General features: G+C 47.1%; 2 protein-coding genes and 1 pseudogene across 2 annotated transcripts; 2 read left to right on the top strand and 1 right to left on the bottom strand.

Annotated features, from left to right (window-relative positions):
• The first annotated feature begins 2,442 nt into the window (after window positions 1–2,442).
• On the top strand, window positions 2,443–3,706 carry LOC117835696 (5-pentadecatrienyl resorcinol O-methyltransferase-like; annotated as a pseudogene).
• A 2,795-nt stretch (window positions 3,707–6,501) lies between these two features.
• Window positions 6,502–16,160, top strand: LOC117837016 (uncharacterized). The gene is made up of 4 exons (XM_034716553.1): window positions 6,502–6,720; window positions 12,499–13,856; window positions 13,949–15,025; window positions 15,112–16,160. Exons 2-4 carry the CDS (start codon window positions 12,560–12,562, stop codon window positions 15,810–15,812), a joined length of 3,075 nt encoding a protein of 1,024 aa, XP_034572444.1. The 5' UTR covers window positions 6,502–6,720; window positions 12,499–12,559; the 3' UTR covers window positions 15,813–16,160.
• On the bottom strand, window positions 10,044–10,652 carry LOC140221214 (uncharacterized). The gene is made up of 2 exons (XM_072290530.1): window positions 10,569–10,652; window positions 10,044–10,514 (listed from the first exon to the last, which is right to left on the bottom strand). Exons 1-2 carry the CDS (start codon window positions 10,650–10,652, stop codon window positions 10,044–10,046), a joined length of 555 nt encoding a protein of 184 aa, XP_072146631.1.
• Window positions 16,161–16,547: the final 387 nt, after the last annotated feature.

Below are 16,547 nucleotides of genomic sequence, written 5' to 3'. Positions count from 1 at the left end.
GAAGAACCGTATCGTCGTGAAAGAATAGCGCGGATTTATTTGGATATAGGAACATGTTCTATCTATAAACCATCTCGGATTGCAAAAGGACGGATAGAATTTATGCATTTCCCTTTCCCATATCTGCATCTTAGATTTGAATTTGCACTTCAAACTTGCCCCCCTCCACTTTCTCATCATGTTGTTGACTTATCGTGAAAAAATGCAAAATGTTGTTGACTTATCGTGGAAAATGCAAAGCTATTTTTGACAGTTTGATTTGATTGTTATCTATTCATCTTCCGATCTCCGCAAGCCCTCTAGCTAGGGGCATGCTAGATCAAGATGGGCCAAGAATTGGCAAATGTTTGCTTATATTGCGCATTTGGACCGGTTAAGATAGGATTTATTGTTGGGCTATATTGTACTCCCTCCATTCCAAATTGTAAGCTGTTTTGACTTTTGTTCGTAGATATTATTATGCATTAGGTGTATAGATATTATTACAGTAATAATATCTATACACCTAATGCATAATAATATCATAATAATATCTATGAACAAAAGTCAAAACGAACTACAATTTGGAACGGATGGAGCAGTACATTTGTGTGTGTATTATTGTTATGTTCCCACACACAGTGCACATGATGATAAAATGATAAGATTTCTAAATGTGGAAAGTCTGAAAATGTCTACTCCTACTCCTAGATGATGCTTGAAAACAAAATGAACAATTTTTGCGATCCTAGTTAGTTGGACATGGATAGATCAATTGAGTTAATCAGTAAAAAGTTGCTTTATTTCAACCGCGATTCCACAGTTTATTTCAATTGACGTTAAGCACTCGCACTGGTATTCATGGTGACGAGGCAAGCTAGTGCAGTATCTTTATTTTCCGGTAATTACATTTGCAATTTTCCTTGTACGATTATTCGGCACCCTCCTCTCTTCTTTCTTTTTACTAAAAAGTTTTTAGTATGGGGTTGTGGATCGTGTCCCTGGTGTGCAAACTCACTTGGCCCAGACGAGACGCAGGGATTTACTGACCACCGAAAGACACATGTCAAGTTTAAGAATTACATACCCCAACTGTTCAACAATTAATAAAGCAACAAAAGTTGCTCATACACCTGTCGCTCCGCTGCTGCTCAAACATGTGTTGTACTGTCTGTTTGCTGGGAACCTTTGCAGCATAAATGTACTCACCACTCCGATATATTGCCTGATCGCCTCTTTATTTTCTCGGTCTGATCCATCAAAACCCAGTGTTAGCCAATAAATTAAACAACATCATTAGCTAATATTTTTCTGCTAAACCTCTGCCATGCAGATAGTTTAGTCGTTCCACTGCTAAACCTCTTTGTTTGCGGAGAACCTTTCGCTTGCCGGGCATGCGTGGCCTGTCGCCACATCAGGACAGTAAGTATATTACTCATATTTTTTTTTCAAAAAAAAAGGATAAGAAATTTATTGCATGATTTCCACACGTGGACCACCTTGGTAGTAAGTATGTGTTCTTTACTTCTCTGCGACCTGCTTGGTTCGACTCAGCTGTCCATGGACGTCATCCAAAGCAGAATCTTTGGTTTGTGAAAAATAAGCTCCAAACTCCAAAAGGATAATCTTGATCTAAAGAACACCAGCTCCGAAACGAGCACGACACTGAGCACCAGGCCAGTACCCAGTAGCAATATAATGGCGTTCCAGTCAGTGCCTCTCAGCGTAAGGAACGAACTAATCCGCCTTCCATAGTCTACTTCAAATTATATGTCTCGTCTCTTTGGCAACAAAGATTAAGGGGGTGTTTGGAAGGAGGGGGCTAAATTTTAGCCCCCCGTCACATTGAATGTTTGGATACTAATTAGGAGTATTAAACTTAGATTAATTACAAAACTAATTACACAACCCCTAGGCTAAATCGCGAGATGAATCTATTAAGCCTAATTAGGTCATGATTTGACAATGTGGTGCTACAGTAACCATTCACTAATGATGGATTAATTAGGCTTAATAGATTCGTCTCGCGATTTAGCCTATGAGTTCTGCAATTAGTTTTGTAATTAGCTTATGTTTAGTCCTCCTAATTAGTATCCGAATATCCGATGTGACGGGGCTAAAGTTTAGCCCACCCCTCCCAAACACCCCCTAAGTTCCGGCCTCTTCCTCGTTTGATGCAAGTCCTTGAGCACAATTTCAAAATTTCTGTGCTTTTTACCATCTCTCTCTCTCGCTCGCTCGCAAAGTTGGGAACGTGTTTGGTGTGCATTACAGTTTGCCATTTTCGATCCCATTTAAAATTTGAACCCACCATCTTTGTTAATGCGCTGCATGCTAGCCGGCTATAGTTTGGCTGACAAGCCGATTATTTTAGCGTTGTCATTAAAAATAGATAACAAACAGTATCCTTACCCTATTACTCACGGGCGAACACTTCGTGTGCAGAACCGCTATATAAATGCAATGCATTGTTCCGTGAGCAGGGCACCTTCACCGCCTCGTGCTTGGACGACGGGCAGCACGCCGGCCTCCCGCCTCCTCGTCAGCCGCGACGAGAGCTCACTGGCGGCGGCCCCGGCGAGCCTGGCGCCGTTCATGGGCGTCAACCTCCACCCCCCATCCTCGTATCCCCGCTCGTCAAGGGGATGATAGCGTGGTTCCGGCTGGACGAGCCGGCGGGCCCGTCCCCGTTCGCCGTGGCGTACGGCGAGATGGTCTGGGAGCGCAACGACCACGACGCCGATCGACCTCAACGCGGTGGTCAACAGGGCGCTGGCCGCGGACAGCCGCTTCCTCATGCCCATCTTCCTCGGGGAGTGCGGCGAGGTCTTCGATGGGGTGGACTCCCTGGTCGACGTCGGCGGCGGCCGCCATCGCGGCGGCGTTCCCGCACATCAAGTGCAGCGTGTTGGATCTCCCCCAGGTTGTTGTCGCCGATGCTCCCTCCGATACCAACGTCGAGTGCGTCCCGGGTGACATGTTTGAGAGCATTCCGCCGGCAAAAGTTGTTTTTCTCAAGGTACCTCGTCTATTCCATTTCCTTTGAATATAATAGTGTACCTACCAAATTATTAAAAAAATGATGTGAAATGGCAAATTTTATTTATTTTAGCTAGATTGATGCTTCCTTATTTCAGTCGACTCTACATGACTGGGGTGATGACGAGTGTGCCAAGATACTGAAGAACTGCAAGCAAGCTGTCGCTCCTCGGGACGCCGGGGGGAAGATAGTAATAATAGACATGGTGGTTGGTGACGGGCCGCAAGACATCAAGCATAAAGAGGCACAGGTATTCTTTGATTTCTACATCATGTTTATCGGCGGCGCTGAGCGCGATGAGCAAGAGTGGAAGGACATTTCTCCAGAGCCGGATTCACGGACTACAAAATCGTGTCGGTTCTTGGGGTCATGTCGATCGTCGAACTCTATCCGTAAATCTACTTGGTGAACACGCAACACCACCCAATGCAATAATATTTTTGGAGGATTGACTGACAATTTGATGAGTGTGTGCGTGTAAGCCGTGTAATAATGGTGTTCGACACCCGCAAAAAAAATAATGGTGTTCGACAGCGTGATCTATCAGTATGCATAGCAGAGCTTGGTTTTAGAGTATACGGAGTAGTATTTTTCCACACATTGTCGAAGAGTCGTGTAAAACTCAACTGATTTTCTATATTGCATCTTAGTGTTGGCTTGAACTATCCATTTTTTCCTCACTCAAATATTCACCCTGCTCTCCTAAGCTAGCCAGATTGGCCTCCTCCTCTTCCATTTCCTCATAGTTAATGCCTCTTTGACAGGTAGGGGATTTATAAATTTATGAGTTAGGTGTGCTTCATTACACTGTTATTAAGGTTGAAAACTTGGTAACTGTGTCTGCTAGGTGTCATATGGATGAAACTCCACTCTTATCTAATGAAACTCCCCTTATAATGATGTTGCCAAATCAGACAATTTGCTGATGTGGTAACAAATCTAATGCTCATGAAACTCCTATAAAACTTCATTGAGACTGACCTTAGATATTGTGCATTTGACGATTCAGGTTGGTGGAAGAGGCGCAGGATGATGGATAGGGACTGTGATCCTACGCTGCTTAACACTAGGTTAACACCTAGTGAGATGCTCTAAGCGGCAAAAACTATCATTAACCAAGGCATAAATCTTGTATCAATTGTCAACCTTTTGGTGGAAGGTATCAAGTAGGAGTATGTTGTACATCCTCCAAATGATCTAACATCCTTGAATTTGTCGTGCGTGGAGGTATGTGTAGCCCCAACATGAGAAACTAGCTATCGGAGTTATGGATCCAGCAATCCCTAGGGAGTTACCTAGGTGGTTGATTTGTAGGTGAGGATGGTCACGAAATCAAGAACTCGATGGTAATCACAAGAACACGAAAGAACACGGAGGTTTTAGATAGGTTCGGGCCTCCAAAGAGTAATACCTTATGTCCTGTATGCGTGGATTGTATTACTTGGTATGAGAGTCCATCTGTTGTTCGTTGCCCTTAGGGGCACCCTTGGTCGCCTTATATAGTCTGGCGACCAAGAGTTACAAGTCGGTTTGAATCTAATCTACTCGGGATTACATGGAAGGTAATCTAAGTCAGATTAGCATACACGTCCCACAGTATTCGAGTAGATTTGGATAGTCTAGTTGCCTTACCGTATACTCCAAGTAACTTCATATCCTTGGCCCGCACGTCCTGATCATGTGGGCCCACTTGTCAAGTCCGACCAGTATCTAATCAGTGGGGACCCGTAGGTACCCATATCCCTCACTAGCCTTGAGTGCATTTCTTGCCTTCTGCACTGAGCATCCGGTCAGTGCAAACCATCTAGCCGTTAGGCCCAGGGCCACCTCACCGAATGCTTTATACCTAATCATCAATCAGTCAATCTAACCCTAAAGGAATTTCTTTTTTTAAAAAAAAAAGAACTGTGAATCAAAGGTCCTGGGTATCAGTTTATTTCTCCATACACTCCATAGCACTATTCGTTGGGTGAATAACAGCAATATATACGTTACAAGCCAACAGGAGATTGTAATAATTGAAGTAGTAGGTAACAAGATCCTTGACACTAGGGGTATTTAAAACCCTAAACTAGTACTCAAACCAGTCCAAACCAGAAGGGGAAACACTAATTATGAACGTCAACTAGAGAAGAAGCAAAACGGGAGTAGTGCATTTTTCCTCATCCGGTTTGGGCTCGTTTAGCCGGTTTAGGGTCATGAACACCCCTTCTATGAAACCTGAGACTCATTTTTTTTATAAAGGAATAGCTCAATATTCCGGCCTCTACATCACAAAACCTGAGACTCATGAAAACATGGTGTGGCAATGGGATTATTAATCTCCCTGCTTCTCATGGTCTTGTGGAGTTCAGGTGCTGCCAGAAGACGTTGATAGGTACCAGCTCATGTCATCCTTGTTGCTGTCAATATCCTGACTCATGGCGTTACCACACACGCTAGCAGCAAGGCGTTGGCTCGCCTCTGCACTCTCCTGCAACTGAAGGGCGTACTCCAGGTACGAAATCACATCCACCATTGATGGGTGGTCAATACTCCGATTGGCAAGACATTTCTCACAGGTTCCGACAAACTTATTCAAACTATGTTGATTTTTATCTTTCCCTTTGATCAGTCCTCAAACTATGAGTTCAAACTGAATACATTTTTTTACTAGGTGAGACCAGCAGAGAGGCCCACCAGTAGTCCGGGCGGGGTGCGCTCCTCACCTCTGGGAGGGGCCGAGGGGAGGCACACCAACCGGCTTGCACCTCTACACACCTGATTTCTCATTTAGTCGAGCAGCACTGAGGTATATTCAGGATCGTCCACGCTAAATATTGTGGTGTTTAACGGATCGTGTCGATGTCGTGTGAAATCATGGCGACCCATTCCTCATCCAATTTGAATATTTGTTAGCTTCATGGGAACGGTGTGTGGATGATGGCGCGCTCTGCATTCGTGTGAACTGTGAAGACAGTGCAGCCCACGGGCAGCACCAAACCAACCAGATCCCTTACGCTGTTTCCAAACAAACGGTGGCTCATGGGTTTCACTCAGATGTCCATCATGGGTTTCGTAGAGGCTCTCACGCAGATGTCCATGAGAAGTTTCCGTTGCATCTCAAATTTTGCATGACATGAGCTATCCATTCATATTTTTGTTGGAATTTTTCGATCACGATAGACATACATTTTAAATTTGGTAACACGGTACCACCCTAATGCGTTGTTCTCGTCCATGAGCCATTAAGTCATGCACTACATGAAGGCCAGTATGGTGGAGAAGACAGGTGCAAATGGTGGCTAAATAAAACAAGTCAACGCGAATATGTCTTTTGTCTTTGCGTGTTGTCGCAATGTGCACAGGTCATCCTTGTGCACAGGTCTTCTGGAAATAGGAAAGAAAGGCACCCTGCCAACTCACCATTATCCCATTAAACCATTATAACACTAGAGCAACTATAAGGTTTAAGCACAACGGATATTACATATGGTGGATGACCGAATGTCGTTATCTTACATGTCGTGGGCAGCACTCACAAATCACAAAAATAGAAGCCCTTCTTCTTCAACCCTCATAATCAGCAATCCTCCTCCATGATGCACCACAAAGCGAAAAGTCATTCTTTGCTGCATCAGAAAGCCAAGCAAGAACTTTCTCAATTTGTCATCTAGTGATCTTCTTTCTCCATGCTGCACCACATCTTCAACTAGCAAAGGGTAAGATCAGCATCTTCCTGCTCTTTTCTTAGCAGTAGCTCGATCATGTGGCTCACTTGATGATGCACGACCTGGGTCGACTCGCCACCGGTTGATCCAGCTGTGGCAGCAGCAGACCTCAGTAATGGCAGCAACAGCGGCAGCAAGTCTTCTGTTGTGTCTTAGTTGTGAGAAATCACAAATCAAAGAGCAGCAGTGCTGTTCTGGGGAGTGGGGAGAATAGTTGCAGTCAGTCCCTAGTACTCAAAGCAATGATACTTGTTCTTGCCGCTGATGTATGAGTAATAGGAGAACATGAAGTTGTTTATTAGAAAAGAGGAACAGGGCAAGATATATAGAACAAATATCATTTTGAGCTGCATCCTGTCATAGTTCAATCCAATATTCTCCATGACATACCTGGAATAATTAACTTGTGTAACATTTATGAGCTAGACGTTTTGTATTTGAAAGCAATATGGCTCAGGAATAGTAGATTGATTGATACAAAGTACCAGGGTTATATATATATATATATATATATATATATATATATATATAGGTTAAAGTCTCTAGGGTTTATAGAAACACCACCATTCAGGAGATCCTATAGGCTAAGGAAGCGCGCCGAGGTGGAGCATGAAGCTCAACCAGAAGCTGGCGCAGCCATGCAACTTTAGCAACACCATTAGCAATGGCGCAGTACTCAACTTCAGCTCTAGATCGTGACATAGTGTTCTGACACTTCAAAGATCAGGACACCAGGTTGTCACCAAGGAAAACTGCATAACCAGAAGTGGATTTCCGGGTCTCAGGGCAGCCTGCTCAGTCAGCGTCGGAGTACACAATCAACTCAGCACTGGGAGATGAGCGCAGCAGCAAGCCAAGATCCAAAGTGCCCTAAATGTACTGAGGAATCCGCTTCAGAGCAGCTAGGTGGGGTTCGTGTGGGTCATGCGTGAATAAGCAAACCTGCTGAACAGCGTAGGTGATGTTCACAAACCTGCTGAACAACGTAGGTGATGTCAGGCCTGGTGAAAGTCAGATACTGCAAGGTACCAGTGATACTGTGAAAACCAGAGGCATCCTTCACAGGTGGACCATCAGTCACCAACTTAGGATTAGTATCCACCAAAGTTGAGCAAGGCTTGCAATCTGTCATACCAACGCGCTCGAGGATGTCAAGCATATACTATCGCTGGGAGAGGAGAAGACCAATGCGCATTGAACTCGCATCCCCAAGAAGTGATGCAGCTCCCCAAGATCCTTCATGGAAAACTCCTTCTGCAGAGCAAGGATGGTGCACCTAAGAAGGTCTGAGGAGGAGGCTGTAAGCACAATATCATCAACATATAGCAACAGGTAAATCAGATCAGTGCCACGGCTGTAGACGAACAACGAAGTATCTGACTTGGCCTCCACGAAACCAAGAGTCACCGGGTATGCTGTAAATCGACTGTACCATGCCCAAGGCGCCTGCTTGAGGCCATACAGGGACCTGTTCAACCGTCAGACAAAGTCAGGGTGGGCGGGACCCTCGAAACCAGCGGGTTGAGCACAGTAAACGGTCTCCGATAGGGTGCCATGAAGAAACGCATTCTTCACATCGAGCTGATGAATAGACCACCCACGGGAGAGAGCCAGTGATAGAACAGTGCAGACTGTGACAGGCTTCACAATGGGGCTAAAAGTCTCCTCAAAATCGCAGAGATGTCCAGCAAAGGGAAAAGCTATCTCGTCGAAGATGACATGATGAGAGATGATGACACGGTTGGAGGTGATGTCAAGGCCGCGGTATCCTTTGTGGTGGGGAGAGTAGCCAAGGAAAACGCGGAGAGTGGACCTGGGGGCGAGTTTATGGCTAGCCGTGGTGGACAGGTTCGGGTAACAGGTGCACCCGAAGATGCGCAAGTGATCGTAGGATGGAAGTTTCCCATGAAGCGCAAAGTGCGGTCTCGCGAACTGAAGTGTCCTCGTAGGGAGGATGTTGAGGAGGTATGTGGCAGTGGCGAGGGCCTCAGCCCGGTAGGATGGCAGCATCCTGGCCTAGAACAGCAAGGAGCGGATAACATTGTTAGTTGATCTAATGATGCGCTCAGCTTTACCGTTCTGGGAGGAGGTGTAGGAACAGGACATGCGCAGGTGCATGCCATGGGTGAGGAAGAACGTGCGGGTGCTGGAGTTGTCAAACTCGCGCCCGTTGTCGCACTGGACTGCCTTTATCTTAGCACCGAACTGAGTGGCCACATGAGCAAAGAAATTAGCCAGAGTAGAAAATGTGTCAGATTTCAAGCGCAAGGGAAAAGTCCACAAGTGATGGGAGCAATCATCCAGAATGACCAAGTAGTATTTGAAAATCGGAAATACTAACGATGGGAGACATCCACATGTCACAATGTATAAGATCAAAGTTGCTAGCAGCACGAGAGGTGGAGGCATGAAATGGAAGTCGAACATGACGACCTAACTAACACGCATGAAAAAGTGAAGGGCTAGTTTCTTTATTACAAAACGGGATCATGGAGGCAAGCTTGGATAGGGCCTCATGACCGGGATGACTGAGGCGCCGGTGCCACATCGACGAGGAGGGATCGACGACGAGCGCAGAGGTGGCGGGCTGGCAAAGCGGGTAAAGGGGGCCTGAGCTATTGCACCTGGTGAGAACTCTCTGGGACTCCAAATCCTTCACAGAACAACCAGTAGGGTCAAACTCAACTGAACAGTTGTTGTCTGAAGTGAATTGGCGCATAGAAATAAGATTCTTAATAAGGCGAGGTGAGACAAGCACGTTATTAAGAAAAAAATGACCAGGAAGGTGCGCAGTGCCTGTGGCGGTGACTGGAAGTAAGGAACCGTTACTGACAACAATGAAAGACAGAGAAGGATACTGTAGGGTGGAAGTGTGTGAGAGAGTGCCAGGGCTGAAGATCATGTGAGAAGTAGCACCTTTGTCGAAGTACCACTAGTTTTGTTGAGGCTGTTGCAAACTCATGGTGCTGAAGGAGGAGGCTAGGGACTGTTGATCCTAGGAGGGAGCGGCAGGGGTGTAGAGCGTTGGGTTGGACCATGGCAGCATGGCCTGCTGCGATTGGGCAGCTTGGATGTACTGAACCTGCTTGCAGGGCAAAGGCTTGCGCTGGGGCCTGCGCGTAAGCCTGCGCCAGGAGGGCCTGCTGCTGAGGCTGGCCGGGCTGGGGTAGGGGCGCAAGGGGAGGCCGGGGTCTAGGCCACATCTGGATGAAACCCTTCCACGGGTTGTGGAGAGACAGCTAGGGCGCCACCCCCTGCCCTGTCCCCTTCGAGCCATCAGTGGAGCCGGCAGGTGGAGCGCCGCTGGAGGGTGGCTAAGAGCCGTCGGTGGAGCCATGGCCACCACGCTTGCTGCGGCAGCTCTTGGACTTGGGGGGCTTGCTGGAGGCACCCCCGGAGCCTGAGCCGCCAGAGGAAGTAGGGGCGGGCAGGCGCTGCTCACTTGGCGCACCTGGCTTAGTCCCGGTGAGGAGGGCGGTGGATGGCGCAGAGGATCGGTGCGCCATGATGAGCTCCTCCATGAGCAGCTCGGAGCAGGCAGCCAGGAAGGTGGGGAAGGGCCGCCCACACCGGATGTGCTTCCCGATGTCGAGGAAGTGGTTGTTCAGGCCGTGGATGACGTTAAGGACGAGAGTGCGATCGGAGACGATTTCGACCAAGTCGTTGAGCGCATCTGCCATGCTCTTGAAGCGGCAGTAGTAGTCGGCGATGGAGAGGTCGCCCTGGACGAAGTTGCAGAACAGCGCGTCGAGGTAGAGGGCGCGGGTCTCCCGGTTGCTAAGGAACTAGGTTTCAATGGCAAGCCAGGAGGCACGCGCAAGCTTGTCACATTCCATCACGATCTTGGCAAGGTCTGGAGAGACCGTGCCGTAGATCCAGGACTTGACGACGTAGTCCATGCGCGTCCAGTCCGGGAGGATCATCACCGGGGCATCGCGAAGAACGTGATCCTGGAGGGAGTACTTGCTGACGGTGAGAAGGAACTAATCACACCAGCGAGTGTAGTTCCCCGAGGAGACGTCGAGGATGATGGGTACAAAGCTCCGAATGTTCTGGACAGCGATAGCTTGGGCGTGGAGGTTGATGACGGCGGCAGCTTCGTGGAACTGCAGGGCGTCATCGAGTTGATGGTTGGAGACGTGGGACTTGGCGGTGGCGTCGACCTCCGTGGCGGTGTCAGCGTCGCCGTTCGGAGCCTCCGGGTCGGGGGAGGTGGCAGCGGCGGCCTTGCGCTCCGCAGCAACGCGGGCATGGGCATCGCGGACGCGGGCAACGACAGCGTCGTGCTCGGCTGATGTGCCAGCCGCCTCCTGCTCGGACCTGAGGGCGCATGCTAGGGCCGCCTCGCGCTCAGCTAGGCGCTAGGAGCGCTCGCGGGCGACGCCCTCCTGATCGGTGGTGGTGGCGGCGGGAGGAAGGGTCCCGACCATGGGTAGCGCAGCCAAGGGGGTGGCGCATGGGGTTTAGGGTAGAGGAAGGTGAATGAGGGCGGTAGCCTGAACTCGTGATACCATAAAAGCAATATGGCTCGAGAATAGTAGATTGATTGATGCAAAGCACCAGGGTTACATATATAGGCTAGGGTCTCCAGGGTTTATAGAAAAATCACCAATCAGGAGATCCTAGCCTAATAGGATAATACCTACCTAATCCCTAAGGGGCGGCGCACGGCAACAGACCTGTGCGGCCAGCACCCAAGGCCCAAGGGCCGGCCAAGGTAATCTGTCTAACAGTATTCCCACGATCTTCTTATTAGAACTTGCTTATAAAAAAATATTCACCTGCATTTGATAGAAGTTGAGTAAACATGATCAACAATGTCTTTTGCCATGCCCTTAATTCCAAACATATACGTAGTACTAACACGATTTACAAGTAGCATATAGTTGGGTAGTATGTCCAATAACTAACAAGAAGGGTCCTCGAATAGATGATAGGATCAGCAATGTGGATGGCCCCTAGCACCTACAAAACAGAACAACTAAAAGAACTAGACCAACTAAAAGAACTAGACCAACCTAGGAGGAACTTTTTTTTTGGGGGGGGAGGGGGGGGGGGGTTACTTTGTGAAGAAATAGGCACCCAAATTTTCCTCAACATATATTCGAACTTAACTAAGGTAGGCTCATTTCCTAGGACAAGTGGACAACTGAAAAGAATTAGATTATTACTGAATGCAAGTATTACTACCACACCTTAGATTATGAAAGTTAGAAGAAGAATAAGAGAGGCTATGTTCACATTTGATTAATTCTACAACTGAAACTAGTGATGTTGAGGTGAAAGTTGTAAGAAAAAAAGTTGTAGAAAATTAATTGGAATACCAGGAACCAGCTTATACTTTTTTCTGAAAGATGGAACGAGCTTATATTAAGTAAATTGATTATACTATGCTTTGCTGTAGCAAGTGATTGGAGAAGATCAGAAGAATAACTGAATCTGGGCTGATAACTAAATGCCTGAGAGTAAGTAAATAGCAGTCCCTATTTCATAATGGCACGTCTCATACTGTGACTACGTTCTAACTAGATTGTTGCATAAGCCATATATAGCATGCAAGTGGCAAGTTTGTGGGCAAGCTAGTGGGAGGTAGCATCACTTTTTATTCTAAGTTTAATCTCAGCTCTTGTTTACTCATAATCTGCTAAATCCTGTTTGTTTTCATCATTTCAATTTTGTTATATAGAGATGTTGAAGCTGAAATCGTGCTAAACAAAACATTAATTTGCTTGATTGAGTTCCAGTTTAATACTTTCAAAAGCTTTTTAGGCCAAGGAGTCACCGGTACATTCCTTAAAGCTAAGTGACAGTACTTTACTACTTCCATAAGATGGATCCGCCGCACAAAAATTTGATAGAGCTATTGCACGGGACCGACCAATTGAAGTGGACAGCACTTAACAGTCATAATATAAAGCGTTTCTCAGAAAATGAAATCGAAAAGATCACAAGAAAGAACAGGACTATGGTCGGACAGGGAGCCTTTGGAAAAGTTTACGCAGGAACCCTCGAGGACAAAGGTATGGTTGCAGTCAAGAAACTTGACCACAATGAAAGCAAGATGAGAGAATACTTGGCTAAAGAGATTATCGTTCACTCTCAAATCAACCACCGGAACGTAACAAGGCTCATAGGCTATTGCTTGGAGGAAAATGCACTGATGATGGTCACTGAATACATGCCTGGTGGAAATCTCAACGACATTCTTCACCGAGATGTTCGTCCCATTTCTCTAGACACTCGACTAAGAATTGCAATGGAGTGTGCAGAAGCACTGGGCTATATTCATTCACATATGTACACCCCTGTCATCCATGGTGATATCAAGCCTGCCAATATACTTTTAAACCATAAGCTTAATGCTAAAATTTCAGACTTTGGAATATCAAGGCTAGTCAACACAGACAACACTCTATACACTATGCATGTGATGGGAAGCATTGGCTATATGGACCCTTTGTTCGTTCGCACCGGGCATCTCACCCCAAAGAGTGATGTCTATAGCTTCGGAGTTGTCCTCCTAGAAATATTCACAAGGAAAAAAGTCAAAACAGACAATAACGGGTTAAGCCTCGTTGATAGTTTCATTCTATCACATTCAAAAGGATACAGAAGGGTGAGAAAGATGTTTGATGCCGAAATTTCAGATGGGGGCAACACAAAGATTCTTGAAGGGATTGCCAAACTGATAGGTGAATGCTTAGGCATGAAAATCCACAAGCGTCCTGAGATGAAAATTGTGGCAGAACGGCTTCAGGTACTCAGGAGAGCTCATCATCAAGGACAAGAAAGAGTAGGCCTATTTTCTTGGGGAAGGAAGAACATACTAGATTTTTCAGCTGAAAGGATCAAGGGCCTGTTGGAGTCACGGGGACAAGTTATCGGCCAAGGCATATTGGGGAAGATGTACAAAGTCACACTGGACAGCGGAACCGTGCTGGCGATGAAGAGGATGAAGGGAGATTTCCAATTGCCGGAGGAGGAGTTTAAGCGGCGTATAGCAGTGATCAATGACATTCAGAATCTCTTGGTCATGCCACTCCTATGGTACTACTACTATAGCAACAATGAGTGGTTGCTAGCGTACGATTACATGCCCATGGGGAGCCTTGCAGCGCTGCTTCATGGTAACATAATGTCCCTGCCTTCTTTATTTAAGAAGTTTATCCTGCACAATTGTTCCGATTAATCCCATACAACTGAATATTTTATGGTTCAGGAGACAAGAGCTATGCTGGAGCTCGGTTAGACTGGGAGCAGCGAGTAGGCATTGCGCTCAATGTGGCACATGGTGTGGCAGCCATCCACTCTGCTGGACCAGCGGTCTGCCATGGCAACATCAAGTCCTCCAACATTCTCCTCACCAGCGACTGCGATGTGCGGTTGTCCGAGCATGGCCTCCACACTCTTAGCTGCATATCCCTTTCCAGTGTGAGTGGCTACCATTCTCCGGAGGTCACCGTTATCTCCAGCGACGTCACCAAGCAAAGTGACACGTACAGCTTCGGCATACTACTGCTCGAGCTTCTCACAGGCAAGTCACCAGAACACATGTTGCTTAAGGAGGGCGTGGATTTGCCACACTGGGTGCAGTCCGTTCCCCGCAAGGAATGGACGACCAAGGTGCTTGATGCAGAGCTCCATAAGCAACAGAAAAGCGCTGTAGTAGAAATGCAGAAACTTCTGCATCTCGCGACGGTTTGCTGCGCACGGACAGCCATTAAGAGGCCAACGATATTTGAGGTGGTGCAGCAGATGGAGAGGATTCGAAGGTTTAGCATTGTTCATTGGGGAAGTGCTCCAGCTGAACCGTCCATTCCTGTGAAGGAAACGGAGCTAGCAGTGGAACAAAAGCAGGACGTATCGGCAAACAAAATATATGAAATTCAGAACAAACTAGCATCACAGGAAAGCACTGGAAAAATTGTTAGCCCACAAAAGCGGGACGTATCAGCAAACAAAATATATGAAATTCAGAACAAACTAGCATTGCAGGAAAGCACTGGAAAACTGGTTAGCCCACTAGCGACGATGATAGAGCTTGTTCTCCTGGGCGGAAGTGGTTCATTTGGGACAACGTGGAAGGTCACAACAACAGAAAGGGAAGGCATAATGGTTATGAAGTTGATAGAGAACGTAGACTTGCCAGAGGCGGAGTTTGATCGGCGCATAGCAGCGATCGAAGCCATCAAGAGCGAGCTGCTCGTGCCACTGCATTGGCATCACTTCGGCAACGGTGAGAAGATTCTAATGTACAGCTACATGCCTATGGGGAGCCTCTCATTGCTGCTTCATGGTAAACCCACAACCTGAGAGATATTCCAGTCATCATTATTTGATATAGGAGTGTTTCAGTACCAATAATGACATTGTGGTGGCCAGGAAACGGGGACTACGGCAAGTTTAAGTTGGACTGGGAGCAGCAGACAACCATCGCCCTCACCGTGGCGCACGGTCTGGCGGCCATCCACTCGGCAGGACCAAGGGCCTGCCACGGTAACATCAAGTCCTCCAACATTCTCCTCACCAGCGACTATGAGGCACGGTTGTCGGAGCATGGCGTCTACACTCTCCTCAACATGTCCTCCTTCGTTGATGCAACTAGGGTGTCAGGCTACCTCGCTCCGGAAGTTACGGCCGACACAAGAGTCACCAAGGAGGCAGACGTGTACAGCTTCGGCATCCTGCTGATCGAGCTCCTAACGGCTAGGGAGCCGGCGGAAGCTTCCCTCCGTGGCAAAGGCCTGGATTTGTCACGGTGGGTGCATTCTATCGCACGCGAGGACTGGATGACCAAGGTCTTCGACGTGGAACTCGTCGCGCAGCATAGCGCAGCGGCACAAGAGATGGAACAACTCCTGCATCTCGCAATGGATTGCTGCACTAGTTTCAACTTGAGGCCGAAAATTTCCGAGGTTGTATCTCGTATTGAACATGTCAGAGCATCCGGATCACTGGGTTCCCCTCCAAGAAAAATATACAAGTCTATGGGGAACCCTCTACCAGAGGGACATGCAGATGATCAGAAGTGGATGGAATTCATGGGAACTATTAACGAAGATCTAGAGGACGTCCCTCCCTAGCTGCTGCCTGCTTGATCATCAACAACTTATGATGCTTGGGGTTAACCCGATGAATGAGAATCTACTCTGGACATGGGCCAAGCGAACCTAGCAGCACAATAGTACAAGGGAACAACGGCTTCCTGAGAAAGACAACGGAGAACCAGAAACTGGAACCGGCGGCAACCTGCTGCTTGAGGGGAGTCGAGAGTCACCCTCATCCACTTTCCTTTTCCTCTTTCCTTATACTACCTTTATTGTTGTACCTAGAAACTTTCAGAACCTTGTCATAATCCTACTGCATCTCCGTTTGTTGAAACTAATTAAACTTGTGGGTTCGTAACATTGGCCGACCTAAAATTGTTCCCAGATAGTATCACGCACTTAAGTTTTGTCCAACACAAGTGCAGGGGCAACTCAAAGCATCAATGAGATATATTTGGTAATTTAGGTAAAACTGCATAAACCCCCCATAAGTCACTTGAAGTTTGACATTGCCACCCATAATTAAATCATTTTGTTGCAAACCCCTATTTAGTTCATTTCGTTGCAAATGCATCTAACGAGATGACGTATGGACACCTGTTGCAACTATGGATGGAAACGCAGACGCCAAGCACAGATCATCTCCCGCAAACGGTTGATGCTCGCACCGCCATCGAAAAAAGAAGTAGAAACATATGCAAATGGCAGGTAGCTCTCAAGCAAGTTGATCAAACGATGTCATTGCGCAAAATGGGCACTGTAGTGTGGGAA

The sequence above is a fragment of the Setaria viridis genome, chromosome 9 (assembly GCF_005286985.2).
Source record: "Setaria viridis chromosome 9, Setaria_viridis_v4.0, whole genome shotgun sequence".
NCBI classification, from domain to species: domain Eukaryota; kingdom Viridiplantae; phylum Streptophyta; class Magnoliopsida; order Poales; family Poaceae; genus Setaria; species Setaria viridis.
Note: the sequence above shows the minus strand (reverse complement) of the source record. Positions and strands in the feature narration are given on the sequence as shown.